This window comes from Ranitomeya imitator, chromosome 7 (assembly GCF_032444005.1).
Source record: "Ranitomeya imitator isolate aRanImi1 chromosome 7, aRanImi1.pri, whole genome shotgun sequence".
NCBI classification, from domain to species: domain Eukaryota; kingdom Metazoa; phylum Chordata; class Amphibia; order Anura; family Dendrobatidae; genus Ranitomeya; species Ranitomeya imitator.
In genome coordinates this window covers 216784256-216797418 of record NC_091288.1, presented here as the reverse complement: position 1 = coordinate 216797418, position 13163 = coordinate 216784256, and the positions used below count along the sequence as shown (strand labels likewise).

Below are 13163 nucleotides of genomic sequence, written 5' to 3'. Positions count from 1 at the left end.
GTAAACATCGGGTTACTAAGCGCGGCCCTGCGCTTAGTAACCCGATGTTTACCCTGGTTACCAGTGAAGACATCGCTGGATCGGCGTCACACACGCCGATCCAGCGATGTCAGCGGGAGATCCAGCGACAAAATAAAGTTCTGGACTTTCCTCAGCGACCAACGATCTTCCAGCAGGGGCCTGATCGTTGGTCACACATAACGATTTCCTTAACGATATCGTTGCTACGTCACAAAAAGCAACGATATCGTTAATGATATCGTTATGTGTGAAGGTACCTAAAGCAGAACAGCTCCTTCAATATTATCGCTAATCGAGCCGAGGTTCAGCAGTCCAAAATCATGTGGAGCGCCTGCTAGGGCCGTGGGATACTCGGGGAGGGTCCGATGGTTCTTTGGGGGGTTGTCACGGCAGCTGTGACCAGGTCCATGGCCCTGGGCGTTCCAAAAAAATGATGAGGAAAAGTTTGTAGGGGATTTAACGTGGTGCCACCTGTGGTGTTCGGCAATGAGCTCCTTAAGGGAACACAGCTGGGATGGTTCAGACGTTGGGGTGCAAGACTGAGGGTGCGGGAAATGAGTGGAGGACACAAGGACTGCAGTTTCCTTTACCTTTACTTGCTAGTTGCAGGTGCAGTCCGGGGCACGGGTAACAGGTTAATATGTGGTGTGAGCAGCCTGGAAGCAACTTAGGATCCACCTAGCCAGGTGGGTTCGGAGGCCTACCTACTGCGCTGTTCTCTTAGGTCCTTGCTGCTTTAAGCTCTGCTCAAGTTCCTCTCCTGCGTGTCTAACCTGTATGGCAGACAGCATGAGCCTTTCACGAGCACTGCCATTTCTCTGGCAGCCCCTGGCTCTTGGTCTGCTGTGGTGCCTCTGGGTATTCTGTGTGGCCAAGGAGCTTGCAGTTCCCTGCCCTCCAGATTTGGCTGTTGGGGTGTACAGCACCCACACAGCCAAGGACTTTGGCGTCCTTTTTGTCAGCCCTCTGTTCTGGGGTGAGCTTGGTTACAGCTCCACTCTCCAGGTCCTCCTCAACTTCCCTCCTCTCCTCTCACTCTCAGACTACTGACTAACTAACCCCGCCTCCAGGCCAGAACTTATAGTGAAGCTCCCCTGAAACCGCGTGTTAGAGCTCCCCCTTCTGGTCTGGAGTCAGGAAAGGTGTTGGATGCTAGTATTACCTGGTGAGGGGACCCCTCCTTGCTTCCAGGCATGACATCACCCCCTGTGAGGGAGGCAATGCCACTGTGGCAAGCGGAGTCCTGGGGTGCCACACATGTCTCTGAAATAAAGATCTAGAGCAGATCAATAAGATGTGGGATGTGCCAAAGATCCATTTAGCCTAGGACTTGTTCACTCCCAAGTCACATAACTTTTTTATCCTTCTTCGGGGATTATCACTTGGGAGAGCATGGCGTTTCTCCACCTTGGAGGTTCAAACTGACGTACGGGTTTCCTCTAGTTTACGTGATACCAAGAGAATTGCTGAAGATAAGACAAGTCCAGGCCATGATAGCAGCTACCATACTGCTCTGGCCAATGATCCTGACAATTTATTTAGATGATTTGCTGTTTTTTTTTTTTTCTAGCGACTTTTCCCCGGCAGAACTAGTGGCACTCAACTATGCCAGGACCTGAAGAGATTCAGCCTGAAGGTTGACATTATATTCTAGAGGGTCTCTGATGAAGTCATGAAGTTCTTGTCACAGTCCAGGAGTGAACACACCAAGAAGACTCACAGCAGGACTGAATGGATCTATTAGGTTTATATTACACTGAAGGAGTAAATAATGTAAATCCACAGATTATCAATGTCATAGTCCTTCTTGCAGGAAGCATCTCAGAGGTCTGACTTCATCCATTTTTAAAAGGGAACCTGTCATCAGGACTTCATACCCTAAACTAATGCCAGGTATGTAAAAGTGCTTTCATTTCAATGAAATCTTGACCTTTCTTGTAGAAATCCATTTTTCTGTTTTAGCTAAATCCTTAGTTGAAATTTGAATGCTAAGAAGCTGCAAGTGCAGTGGGGTTGGAGGTTGCACTTGCAGCTTTCCTGCGCCTCTCCCTTTCCCCACCTGCTGCCTCTTGTCTCTGATGGACAGGTAGGCGGCCGACGGTGACCAGGGAGAGAAGCAGGAAAACGGCAAGTGCAACCTCCAACCCCACTGCACTTGTAGCTCCGAATGCAGATACAGCAGAACAAAATGATGGGACACGAGACGCCGGCTCCTGCTCCACCATTCAGCCTGTGCCGCTGAGTCCGGTGCCGTCATCTCCTGCTGCTCAGAGTCTCAGTCAACACCGGGCACCGACCAGAGCAACGCAGCAAGTGAACGAGGCGAGAGGAGGAGTTTAGTTTCTATTCTGCCACTCATAATATGTGGGGGGCACAGTAGGGCATAATACTGTTTATGGGCCATCACCATGACATATCCCAGCTATATACCAGCACTTTATTAGATGGGATTAGCCTTTTACTGAATAACAATTATCAGTCTCAGGACAATTCACCCAATAATATTTACATTCTGCTCAATCATTGATTCTGCATCGGATCTACAGGGAAGAGGGAAAAAACAATAGGAGAAATCTCCCAATGACTCCACCATATACACTGTATTATTAGAGGGTCCTGCTGATAACTCACTATATACAGATGTGTCCATGTGACAAGGAATAATGTAATTATAATGTGACGAGGACGACATCGGCCTCAGCTTCTTATTGTAACAGAGGCTCCATCATACAAATGGAAGACAACGTGTAGGGGTTCAGTGAAGGAGGCGGTGAAGGTGTGTAAGTGTCTGATGGGGTCACACAGCTCATAGAAGGACAGACGCCCGGCCTCATAGTCTAAGAAGAATCCAAGTGTCGGACTTGTTGGCTTTACACTGAGCATTAATCCTATGGAGTTGTGATATACTCCATATTGACCATCATACATGTACAAAGACCAAGATTTATCATTATATACAATACCAGACTGTCCTCCATCCCTTTCTATACTGGAATAGGACAATGCGATGCCACATATTCCTATCTGGTCCCACTCTACCTCCCAGTAATTTCGCCCTGAGGAGAAACCAGGTCTACTTAACACCTGGGAAAATGTCACAAATCTTCCTGGTGATTCTGGTTTATCCTGATCTTCTGATTCTGTTGCCGTTTTCAAATCTTCTGATATCTTCACCCTTCTATGAGCAGTGCCCACATCCAGCAATATGTCTGGGACATGGACCCCGAGCTCTGAGGTTACATTGGTGACAATATCCCTCATAGATCGGTGTAAGGTCAGTGAGATCAGAACCTCATCCAGATCCTCCTCAGTACTGAGCTCTCCACCATCTCCTCCTGTGTCCTCATCACCTCCATGGCTACACACTGTAATGTCACTTTCTAGTCTTATTTGCTCGGTGACATGACACATCTCCTCCACGTGACTCGTCTTCCTGGACAGCTCGTCCTCCTGTATTTCCAGCTTCTTGATCACATGAGATATCTGGGACACAATCTTCTCCTCCTGCCTGGAGACCTCGCTCAATGCTTTCTTTTCTGCTATTTCCAATTGCTCCTTAAAATCCATAAATCTCTTACTGATGTTCTTCCTCTTATCAGAGGCTTTCTCCTGGATCTTCCTCTTAATTTCCTGCAGATTCAAGACTCTCGTTTGAATTTTTGTTTTTTGTGGGTTTAGATCATCCAAAAATTTCTCCAGTTTCTCCTTTGTTTTCTCTGAAGCCATGTCCAGTAGCTCCACGTCATGTCCCTTGTGATCTCCGGCCACCCAGCAGGACTCGCAGATACAGGCGACGTCTATAGTGCAGTGGTATTTCAGGATCTCATTGTGTGTGGAGCATTTTTGACCCTTAAATGTCAGGGTAGGTTCAATTAGATTGTGATTCATCGACTTGTTATGGGCTGCGAGATGTTCCTCACACATGGAGGTCTCACACTGCAGACATGTCCTTACAGCCGGTACAGGAGACTTTGTACAGTAAGTACAGAAGATTCTGGTCTTCTCCATATCAGGCTGAGTAGATGAGAAACGCTCCACTATGTTCCTCAGCTTTCGGTTCTTCTCCAGGGTCGGACGCTCCGGATATTCTGCTCTGCAGTCAGGACAGGAATACCCTCCAGCCGCCTCCTGTGCATCCAGTACACTCGCAATACACGAGCGGCAGAAGTTGTGTCCACATCTCAGGGATACGGGATCTGTATAGAGGCTCAGGCAGATGGAGCAGTTCAGCTCGTCCCTCAGCTCAGCAGACGCCATTGTGGTGGGAGGAGAGCAGGAAACGAAAGCGAAATATTTTCCTTACATAAGAAGGGCGGAGAATTCTAAGAGAAATCATTTAACCCTACAGATCAGAGTTTGTGTTTATTGCTGATTTATGCTGAGGAAGAAAATAATTAACCAAATCAGGTGTCGCATTACGGACGCAGTTGTAGCTTATTGAACTGACGATCGGCTCATTCCTGAAGAACATGGACGCGTCATTCTCCTCCTGACATAAAGCTTTGTCTTACGTGATGTTTTGTACGGACACAATCCGTACTTTTTTCTTTGCGCTATTGATGTCATCTCTCTATCATTTTCGCTGCTGGTGTCAATAGTTGTGGGAGCAATAAAATCCGGTTCACCGTGGATGGCACCCTGAGGGTGTTCGGAGATCAGAAAGGCGTAAGAAGACCACAAAGTAGAAAGATCCAGCTCAACGAATCATGAATACTTTATTCACATAAGTGCTCAAAGAAGATGTCAGTAGTGTGAGTTACATGATACGCGGCATCGACGCGTTTCAATGGCTGTTCAGCTTTAACTTTCTACTCAGTGGTCATTAATTGTTGCTTGATTATACAAGAAAACTAGAGTCCAGGGAAAGTTTTATGTCTCCAACTAGTGCTCTCCAAGAAAAATATTTTCGTCACTATTTCTTAATTTATAGATGAGTATAAAATCCACATCTAGTTTGTCAAGTGACCCCATTTCTCCACTCTCGTCAGTCAGGTTATAAAGGCACAGATGATTGGCCTCGGGGAGACCAAAACATCCAACACTGCGGAGACACCATCACGTGTTTCTCAACGCAGTGATTCCAGAACACTGCCCCCATCCCTTATGGGAAATATGCAGATGCTTGCGTCGAGAAACACGTGATGGTGTCTCCGCAGCTTCTTTACATGCATCGTCAGTCAGGTTAGTTATAGTCTCAGTTTGGGTCAGACACAATTGTAGAAACCACTAAACTTGTCATTAGACCAACCCTAGGTTTTTTTCCCATCCTTTTTCCCTGCAATGAAGAGTCATGTTGGCTCAGTGGTTAGCACCGTTTCTTTGCAGTGCTGGGGCCATGGGCTCAAATCTCACCGAGGAAACATCTGCCAGACGTTTGTATATTCGCCCCATATTTGTGTGGGTTTCCTCCAGGTTCTCCAGTTTCCACCCACACTTTAAGGACATAATTATAGGGAATGTAGATTGTGATCCTCGTTTTGCTACATCCGTGAAGACCCAAATGATAAATTTAGTATATTTTTCTCCTGCCCACTGATCATCACAAAAAAAAGACTACAGCAGAATCGGCGTTTTATAGTCTACATGCCTCTCTAAAGAAGGAATAAAAAGTGTCCCAAAAAAACATATGTAACCGTAAATGGCACCAATGAAAACTACAGCTGCATAAAACGAACCCTCATACAATGCTATTGACAGGAAAAAAAAAAAACACTCCCTCCACATCAACACTTTGCAGATTTTGTTTTTTCTATATAATCTGTATTTTTTATTTTCGTGTTTCACCAACTCGTCTCTTTCCAAATTTATTTTGTTTTCTTAAATCTGACACTTCTCCACCTTGAACTTTAAATGTGTGCAGTCACTTGGTTTTCACAAATGTCACTTTTGGCCTTTGGTCCAGTTGATTGTTCTGTTGTTATTAGTCTTTCTTTGTAGGGCTAAAGGTACCGTCACATATAGCGACGCTGCAGCGATCTAGACAACGATGCCGATCGCTGCAGCGTCACTGTTTCGTCGTTGTGTGGTCGCTGGAGAGCTGTCACACAGACAGCTCTCCAGCGACCAACAATGCCGAAGTCCCTGGGTAACCAGGGTAAACATCGGGTTACTAAGCGCAGGGCCGTGCTTAGTAACCCGATGTTTACCCTGGTTACCAGTGTAAATGTAAAAAAACACTACATACTTACATTCCGGTGTCTGTCGCGTCCCCCGGCGTTCTGCTTCCCTGCACTGTGTAAGCGCCAGCCGTAAAGCAGAGCGGTGACGTCACCGCTGTGCTTTACGGCCGGCCGGCGCTCACAGTCAGTGCAGGGAAGCAGAACGCCGGGGGACGCGACAGACACCGGAATGTAAGTATGTCGTGTTTTTTTTTTTTACATTTATACTGGTAACCAGGGTAAACATCGGGTTACTAAGCGCGGCCCTGCGTTTAGTAACCCGATGTTTACCCTGGTTACCAGTGAAGACATCGCTGAATTGGCGTCACACACGCCGATTCAGCGATGTCTGCGGGAGATCCAGCGACGAAATAAAGTTCTGGCCTTTCTGCTCCGACCAGCGATGTCACAGCAGGATCCAGATCGCTGCTGGGTGTCAAACACAACGATATCGCTAGCCAGGACGCTGCAACGTCACGGATCGTTAGCGATATCGTTGTTAAGTTGTTCAGTGTGAAGGTACCTTTACCCATTGTCATCTATCTGTTAATTATGCAAATTGTCTCTTCAGGAAGGAAGAGAGCTAGAACTCTAGTGCCACCTATTGGAAGGTAGCAATCCTACAAGTCAATGTCGACCCTTTAACGAGCCTTGTCACATGACTTAGGATAATAGCCAAGCCAGAATCTCAATTTGCAGACACTGTGTTTCGGGGTACTGCCCCTCGTCAGTGCAAAGCGGAGATCTGGTTTGGCTGTGTGAGATTCTGGTTTGGCTATTACCCTAAGTCATGTGACAAGTCTCTTCCTCTACAAAGAGACAATTTGCATAATTAGCATATTACCCAGAGGAGCATTGCAGCTTTAAGTCTCCTCATCTCCGCAAGGAGAAACAATACTTCTTGGATAACCATCTATCTGTTACTGTGTCATCTTCCCATACATTTCTTCAGTATGGCTGACCGCAGCGACCCCAATATGATAACACCAGGCGCCTCCCCTCCCTCCAATACCCTGTATAACAAATAAGGGCACACGCACCAGTGGATGGATGAAGGTCGGTCACAGCTTTACTGTAACATATATAGTATAACAATAAGAGGAAGGCAATGAAAACACAAGACTAACAGCCAAATGCCCTCCAGCATGTCAACAGGCAAGTCGGCCTACGTGATCGAAACGTCCCAGTGCTTCCTTTCTTTAACTGAAACAACCTTGAATTTTTACAATGAAATAATATTTATTAAAAAAATGCACAAAAAAGGTAGTGAGGGTGGGACGAAAGCACATCCGGGACCCAAAAAGGAACAGGAAATGACTGGCACGCAGGGGGCTTTTTAAACCACAAGAAAGGGGCTGTACTAGCTCCTCTGACTATAACTGGCCACAATGAAAGGTACTAGTCCCTCTGTCTATAAAGGTCACATTGCAAGGTACTAGCCCCTCTGGCTATAATTGGCAAACACTTATCCTTAACAGAGGGGGAGGGAGGCCTCTGAATCGCACACTACCTCGGGGGTTGGGGAAGGGGGCACTGCAGTCAGTGGCTCTTGCTTTAAACAGTGTACAATTACTTTCCTGTTATACAGCACTCGCCCAGCTCCATCTATTAGCTTTATCCTTTTGCAAAATGGTGCCGCTTCGTATGTGGAATATTCCATCTTTACTCACAATCTTCACCTCTGTACCCTCAGACAAAGCCTGCGGCGAAACGCACTTTGGGTGTCTAAGGTGGATGCTGGTGTTCCTATCCCTATATCAGGAGCTGGTCAGTAATTATACACTCTTGGTCTGATATACTGACGCATGTAAATAGCAGGGAGCAATTGTCCGCCACGTAGTTGAGAACGCGGAGCTGCACACGGAGCCAGTTACATCCGCGATTTGTGGAGGTGACCGGTCTGAGATTTAGTACAGCTGTGTGAACCTGGCCATAAAGAAATTTTGTGGTGTAGGGTTTTTTTTTGTTTGTTTTTTTAAAGGTGGGTGGGGTGGAGGTCGTTCAATATAGCAACAAAAAAAACAATTACAGAATTGCTGTTTTTTTATTATTCATCTAGAGCAGTGTTTCCCAAACTCCAGTCCTCACGGCCCCCACGTCATGTTCTCAGGATTTCCTTTGTATTCCACTGGTGATAGAAGTATCATCAAGGCATCGAGAATTCTCTCACCTGTTCAACACTATGGAAATCCTGAAAACTTGACCTGTGGAGGCCGTGAGGACTGGAGTTTGGGAAACACTGATTTAGGGTTACTAAAGCAATAAAATAGCAATAGATTAATAATAATAATAATAATAATACTAATAATAATAATAATTCAAACCATCAAAATATGCCCCCAAACTACAGTTTGACCCATATTTGATTTCTAAAATGGGGCCACTTCTGTGTGGTCTTCACTGTACTTAGATCTTAAGGTGGTCAACTGACAATCATTAAATAATTATTACTATTTGCATATATTATATACATGGTTAATATCTATAAATCTAGTCCATTGTAGGCACCACCCATAGTGGACAAGTTTTGCGTTGAACATCTCAGACAGTGGACAGAAGGTCAGAGAGAAAGTCTCGGCTTTGGTGTTCCGAAGGTCTGGCGAGAACTTCAAAACCATGTTGATAACTGCTACTTTGGCAAGATAAATATCAGTGGTTTTACAACAAAGACCAGGAATTCAATTGAGTAACCAAATCTACCCGCCGGTGGCTCAATGCAACGAAGTCTCCATGCCAACCATCAATACATTGGAAAGTTCGAATAGGGATGAATTTTTCCATGTGTCAGAGGAAGCCGATGACGATGACTTTGTGGCCTCGAGAGTTGGTGTTGGAAAGTGCCAGACATTCATTCGAGCGCAGTTCAATGACCTTGAACGAGATCTTGATCTACTAAAGTCATCAGCAGAGTATAAAGCTAAAGGAAAATAATCTGTTGGTTTCTGTTGGGTCAAGAAAGCCATCTGAACTATTCCCCCCTCAGATATCGGTGCTAATTAAAAATACAGATATTTGGTATCACTGTGTTCATAAAAGTCCGATCTATCAAAATATAATATAAATTAATCCGTTCGGTAAACAGCATAATGAGAAAAAATCAAAATGCCAAAGCAATATATTTTTGGGGGCAATAAGAGGTGATCAAAACATCGCACCTACCCCAAAATGATATTGGTAAAAACGTCAGTTAAAGGCGCAAAAATAAGTTCTCGCCCAGCTCCGGATCCTGAAAAATGAAAATTTTACATGTCTAAAAAAATGGTGACAAAAGCAAATTTTGTTTTGTTTTACACATTTATGATTTTTTTCAACACTTACATAAAAATATTTGCGTACGTGTACTGACACGGAGAATCATATCGGCAGTCAGGTGATTGTGAACATGATAAACGCAAATAACAAAAAAATTGTGGAATTGCACTTTTTATTGCAATTTCAACACGCTTGGAATTATTTGCCTGTTTTCCACTTCACTATATGGTGTAATGAATGCTGTTTTTCAAAAGTAAAACTTGACCCGCAAAAAAACAAGCCCTGATACGGCCATACTGACAGAAAAATAAAAAAGTCATGACTCTGGGGAGGAAGAAACGAAAATGAAAAAATGAAAAATGGCCAATTAATTTGTCAAAAACTACATCTTGGCCACAAATTCTGGCCTTAGCTTAAAAAAACTACAAATCACAAATCTGGGGCTGCCCTTCTTATTCAATAGTGAACAGCCCCAGATTGGTGATGTTCTAAATATCATATATTTATAAAATCGCTCAGAAAGGTTCCAAATGCCTCAAAAAAGTCCGAACTTCCCACAACCCTCCGTTCAGTAACAATTGAGGTAGCGCTCATCTAGTGCAAAGGTCTCACTCTTTTACCGTGAGAGCAGCTCTGAAGGGTTGTGGGATCCTGCTCTACGTGTCTGGATCCCACAGCCTGGACGTTTGGGCTAGACTTTCGTTACATAGCTCTTTCGGGAACTTTAGGGATCTTTCTGAGTGTTACAGGATATTCATAAAATCCCCGATCTGTAGTTTAATTAAATAAAAAGGGCAACCACAGATTAGTGGTAGGTCCTGCTGATAGATTGCTATATTGTAAGTTATATAACAGATTGCTGTGGGCTTCATTAAACTCCATTTAATATTCTAACAGAGGCTCCATCCTCCACATAGAAGATAACATGTAGGGGTTCAGTGAAGGAGGCGGTGAAGGTGTGTAAGTGTCTGATGGGGTCACACAGCTCATAGAAGGACAGACGCCCGGCCTCATAGTCTAAGAAGACTCCAAGTGTTGAGCACTTCGGTTGTACTTTGAGGATTAGGCTGAATGATTTATGAAGTACTTGACGTACAGCATCATACACATCCAAACACCAAGATTTATCATTAAATAAAATTCCAGATTCATCTCCTTCCCTTTCTATACTGGGATAGGACAATCCGATGATACATCTTCCTATCTGGTCCCACTTTACCTCCCAGTAATGTCGTCCTGAGGAGAGGCCACATCTGCTTAATACCTGGGAGTAAGTCAGAAATCTTCGATGACATTCTGGTCTTTCCTGATCTTGTTGCCGTTTTCAGATCTTCTGATATCTTCACACATCTATGAGCAGTGTCCACATCCAGCAATATGTCTGGGACATGGACCCCGAGCTCTGATGTTACATTGGTGACAATATCCCTCATAGATCGGTGTAAGGTCAGTGAGATCAGAACCTCATCCAGATCCTCCTCAGAACTGACCTCTCCACCATCTCCTCCTGTGTCCTCATCACCTCCATGACTACACACTGTAATGTCACTTTCTTGTAAGAGTCTTATTGGGTCGGTGACACGACACATCTCCTCCACGTGATGCATCTTCCTGGACAGCTCGTCCTCCTGTATTTCCAGCTTCTTGATCAGATCAGATATCTGCGACACAATCTTCTCCTCCTGCCTGGAGACCTCGCTCAGCGCTTTCTTTTCTGCCATTTCCAGTTGCGTTTTAATGTTCATAATTATCTTACTGATGTTCTTCCTCTTATCGGAGGCTTTCTCTTGGATCTTCCTCTTATGATCCTGCAGATTGTGGACTCTTGTCTGAATATCTGCTTTTTGTGGGTTTAGTTCATCCAGATATTTTTTCAGTTTCTTCTTCTTCTTCTCAGAAGCTTTATGCAGATATTCCACCTGGTGTCCTCGGTGTTCGCCAAAGAGACAGCAAGACACACACAGACAAGCCGCGTCCTGCGGGCAGTAATACTCCAGAACCTTCTTGTGGAGGAAGCATCTTTTGTTGCCAAAAAAGCCGGTGGGTTCCACTAATAAATGATCCACTGTCTTATTGTGGGCTGTCAGGTGGTCGTCACATAGAGAGGTCTCACACTGCAGACAGGATTTCACAGCCGGTACAGGAGACCTTGTACAGTAAGTACAGAAGATTCTGGTCTCCTCCATATCAGGATAAGTAGATGAGAAACGCTCCACTATGTTCCTCAGCTTCTGGTTCTTCTCCAGGTCCGGACGCTCCGGATATTCTGCTCTGCAGTCAGGACAGGAATACCCTCCAGCCGCCTCCTGTGCATCCAGCACACTCACAATACACGAGCGGCAGAAGTTGTGTCCACATCTCAGGGATACGGGATCTGTATAGAGGCTCAGGCAGATGGAGCAGTTCAGCTCGTCCCTCAGCTCAGCAGACGCCATTGTGGTGGGAAAGAAAAGGAAACGAAAGCGAAACTGTTTCTTTACATAGCAGGGTGGAGTATTTCTACAGGAGAATTAACCACTTCAGCTCTAAGGGGGCAGACAGGGCCGTAGTTCTCGTGCGAGGATGGCATCGCAGTACATGGACTGGCCCGGCACCTCTCCTGACCTGAGCTTCACAGCGTGATGTATTTCTATACAGCTGTCATGTTCGGATCAGGAGAGATGACACTCAGTCCGAGAATTGCAATGCGATCCTCACACGAGAAATACAACCGTCTGTATGCCCCCTAAGAATGTGTCTAGTAGAGATGAGGGAATCAATTTGATGCTAATTTAATTGTTATCAATTTTTAGCAAGTCACTGTTCCCGATTGAACTCCTAAAATGGTTTTCTCGATTTTTACACCTTTCAAAATATTACATCAGCCAAACAAACATCCCATGACTTCTGAAGCATTTGGCCTTCCCATAATGCCTTGCAGTTATCACATCATATGGTATAGCACAGCCAATAATGAGGGGCTATCGTAGCCTGTATAAAAGCTGGAGCAGGAATTGTAGCCGCCATTTTGTGGTGAACCTGGATAGTGAGAGGACCTCGGAGCTCACAGCTTAACCACATGGATATGTAGAGGAAGATTAAAACAGTGAAAAAAGTGTACAGTTAGTTTATAGCTCAGCAATAAATAAGATTAGGGTTTGAAGAAAAGAGAAGAGTAGCACACATATTTTTTTTGTGGACATTTGGAGGATTTAAGCCCTTAGATTCACACCAAGTCACCAGGGAAAATTCATGAGAAAATTCAGCAAAGATGGCAAATTTGTATTTCCAATTACTTGCTCATCTCTAGTGTTTATTGCTGATTTTATGTTAATACAGAAATTAAAGAAGGTTGTCCACTACTAGGACAACCCTTTCTCATACCCTATGCTTGGCCCCGAAAAAAAATTAAAAAGTTTATACTCGCTTCCCGTTTTGGCGCTGTTCCAGTGGTGTCAGCACTCGGGGCTCTCGTGCGGTTGTGTGACACATGACCCAGGCGCCCAATCAGCGCTGCTATCACTGTCACCGCCTTTGGTCAACTTGAACAGGAAGAGGAAGCCAGAGATCAGGTGAATCCTGAACTTCCTCATGTTCAATTTGACAGGAGGTGGGGACAGTGATGGCAGCGCTGATTGGGCGCCTGGGTCATGTGTCACACAACCGCACGAGAGCCCCACATCATGGAAACCAAACTCTCTGTTAGAAATATGTTACTTCTTGATAACGACTAGTTTGGATGATCAGGGTCTT

The 13163-nt window shown here is 44.9% G+C and overlaps 1 protein-coding gene and 1 pseudogene across 1 annotated transcript; both read right to left on the bottom strand.

The window, feature by feature from the left end:
* Positions 1–2107: 2107 nt before the first annotated feature.
* LOC138645514 (E3 ubiquitin/ISG15 ligase TRIM25-like) lies at positions 2108–4281 on the bottom strand. Its single transcript, XM_069734903.1, has one exon. It carries the CDS (start codon positions 4276–4278, stop codon positions 2719–2721), a length of 1560 nt encoding a protein of 519 aa, XP_069591004.1. The 5' UTR covers positions 4279–4281; the 3' UTR covers positions 2108–2718.
* Positions 4282–7235: 2954 nt separating this feature from the next.
* LOC138645513 (E3 ubiquitin/ISG15 ligase TRIM25-like) lies at positions 7236–11870 on the bottom strand (annotated as a pseudogene).
* Between the last annotated feature and the right edge of the window lie 1293 nt (positions 11871–13163).

Excerpts from the sequence above, each read along its gene's own strand:
- LOC138645514 (XM_069734903.1), bottom strand. The coding sequence starts at position 4,278 with ATGGCGTCTGCTGAGCTGAGGGACGAGCTGAACTGCTCCATCTGCCTG.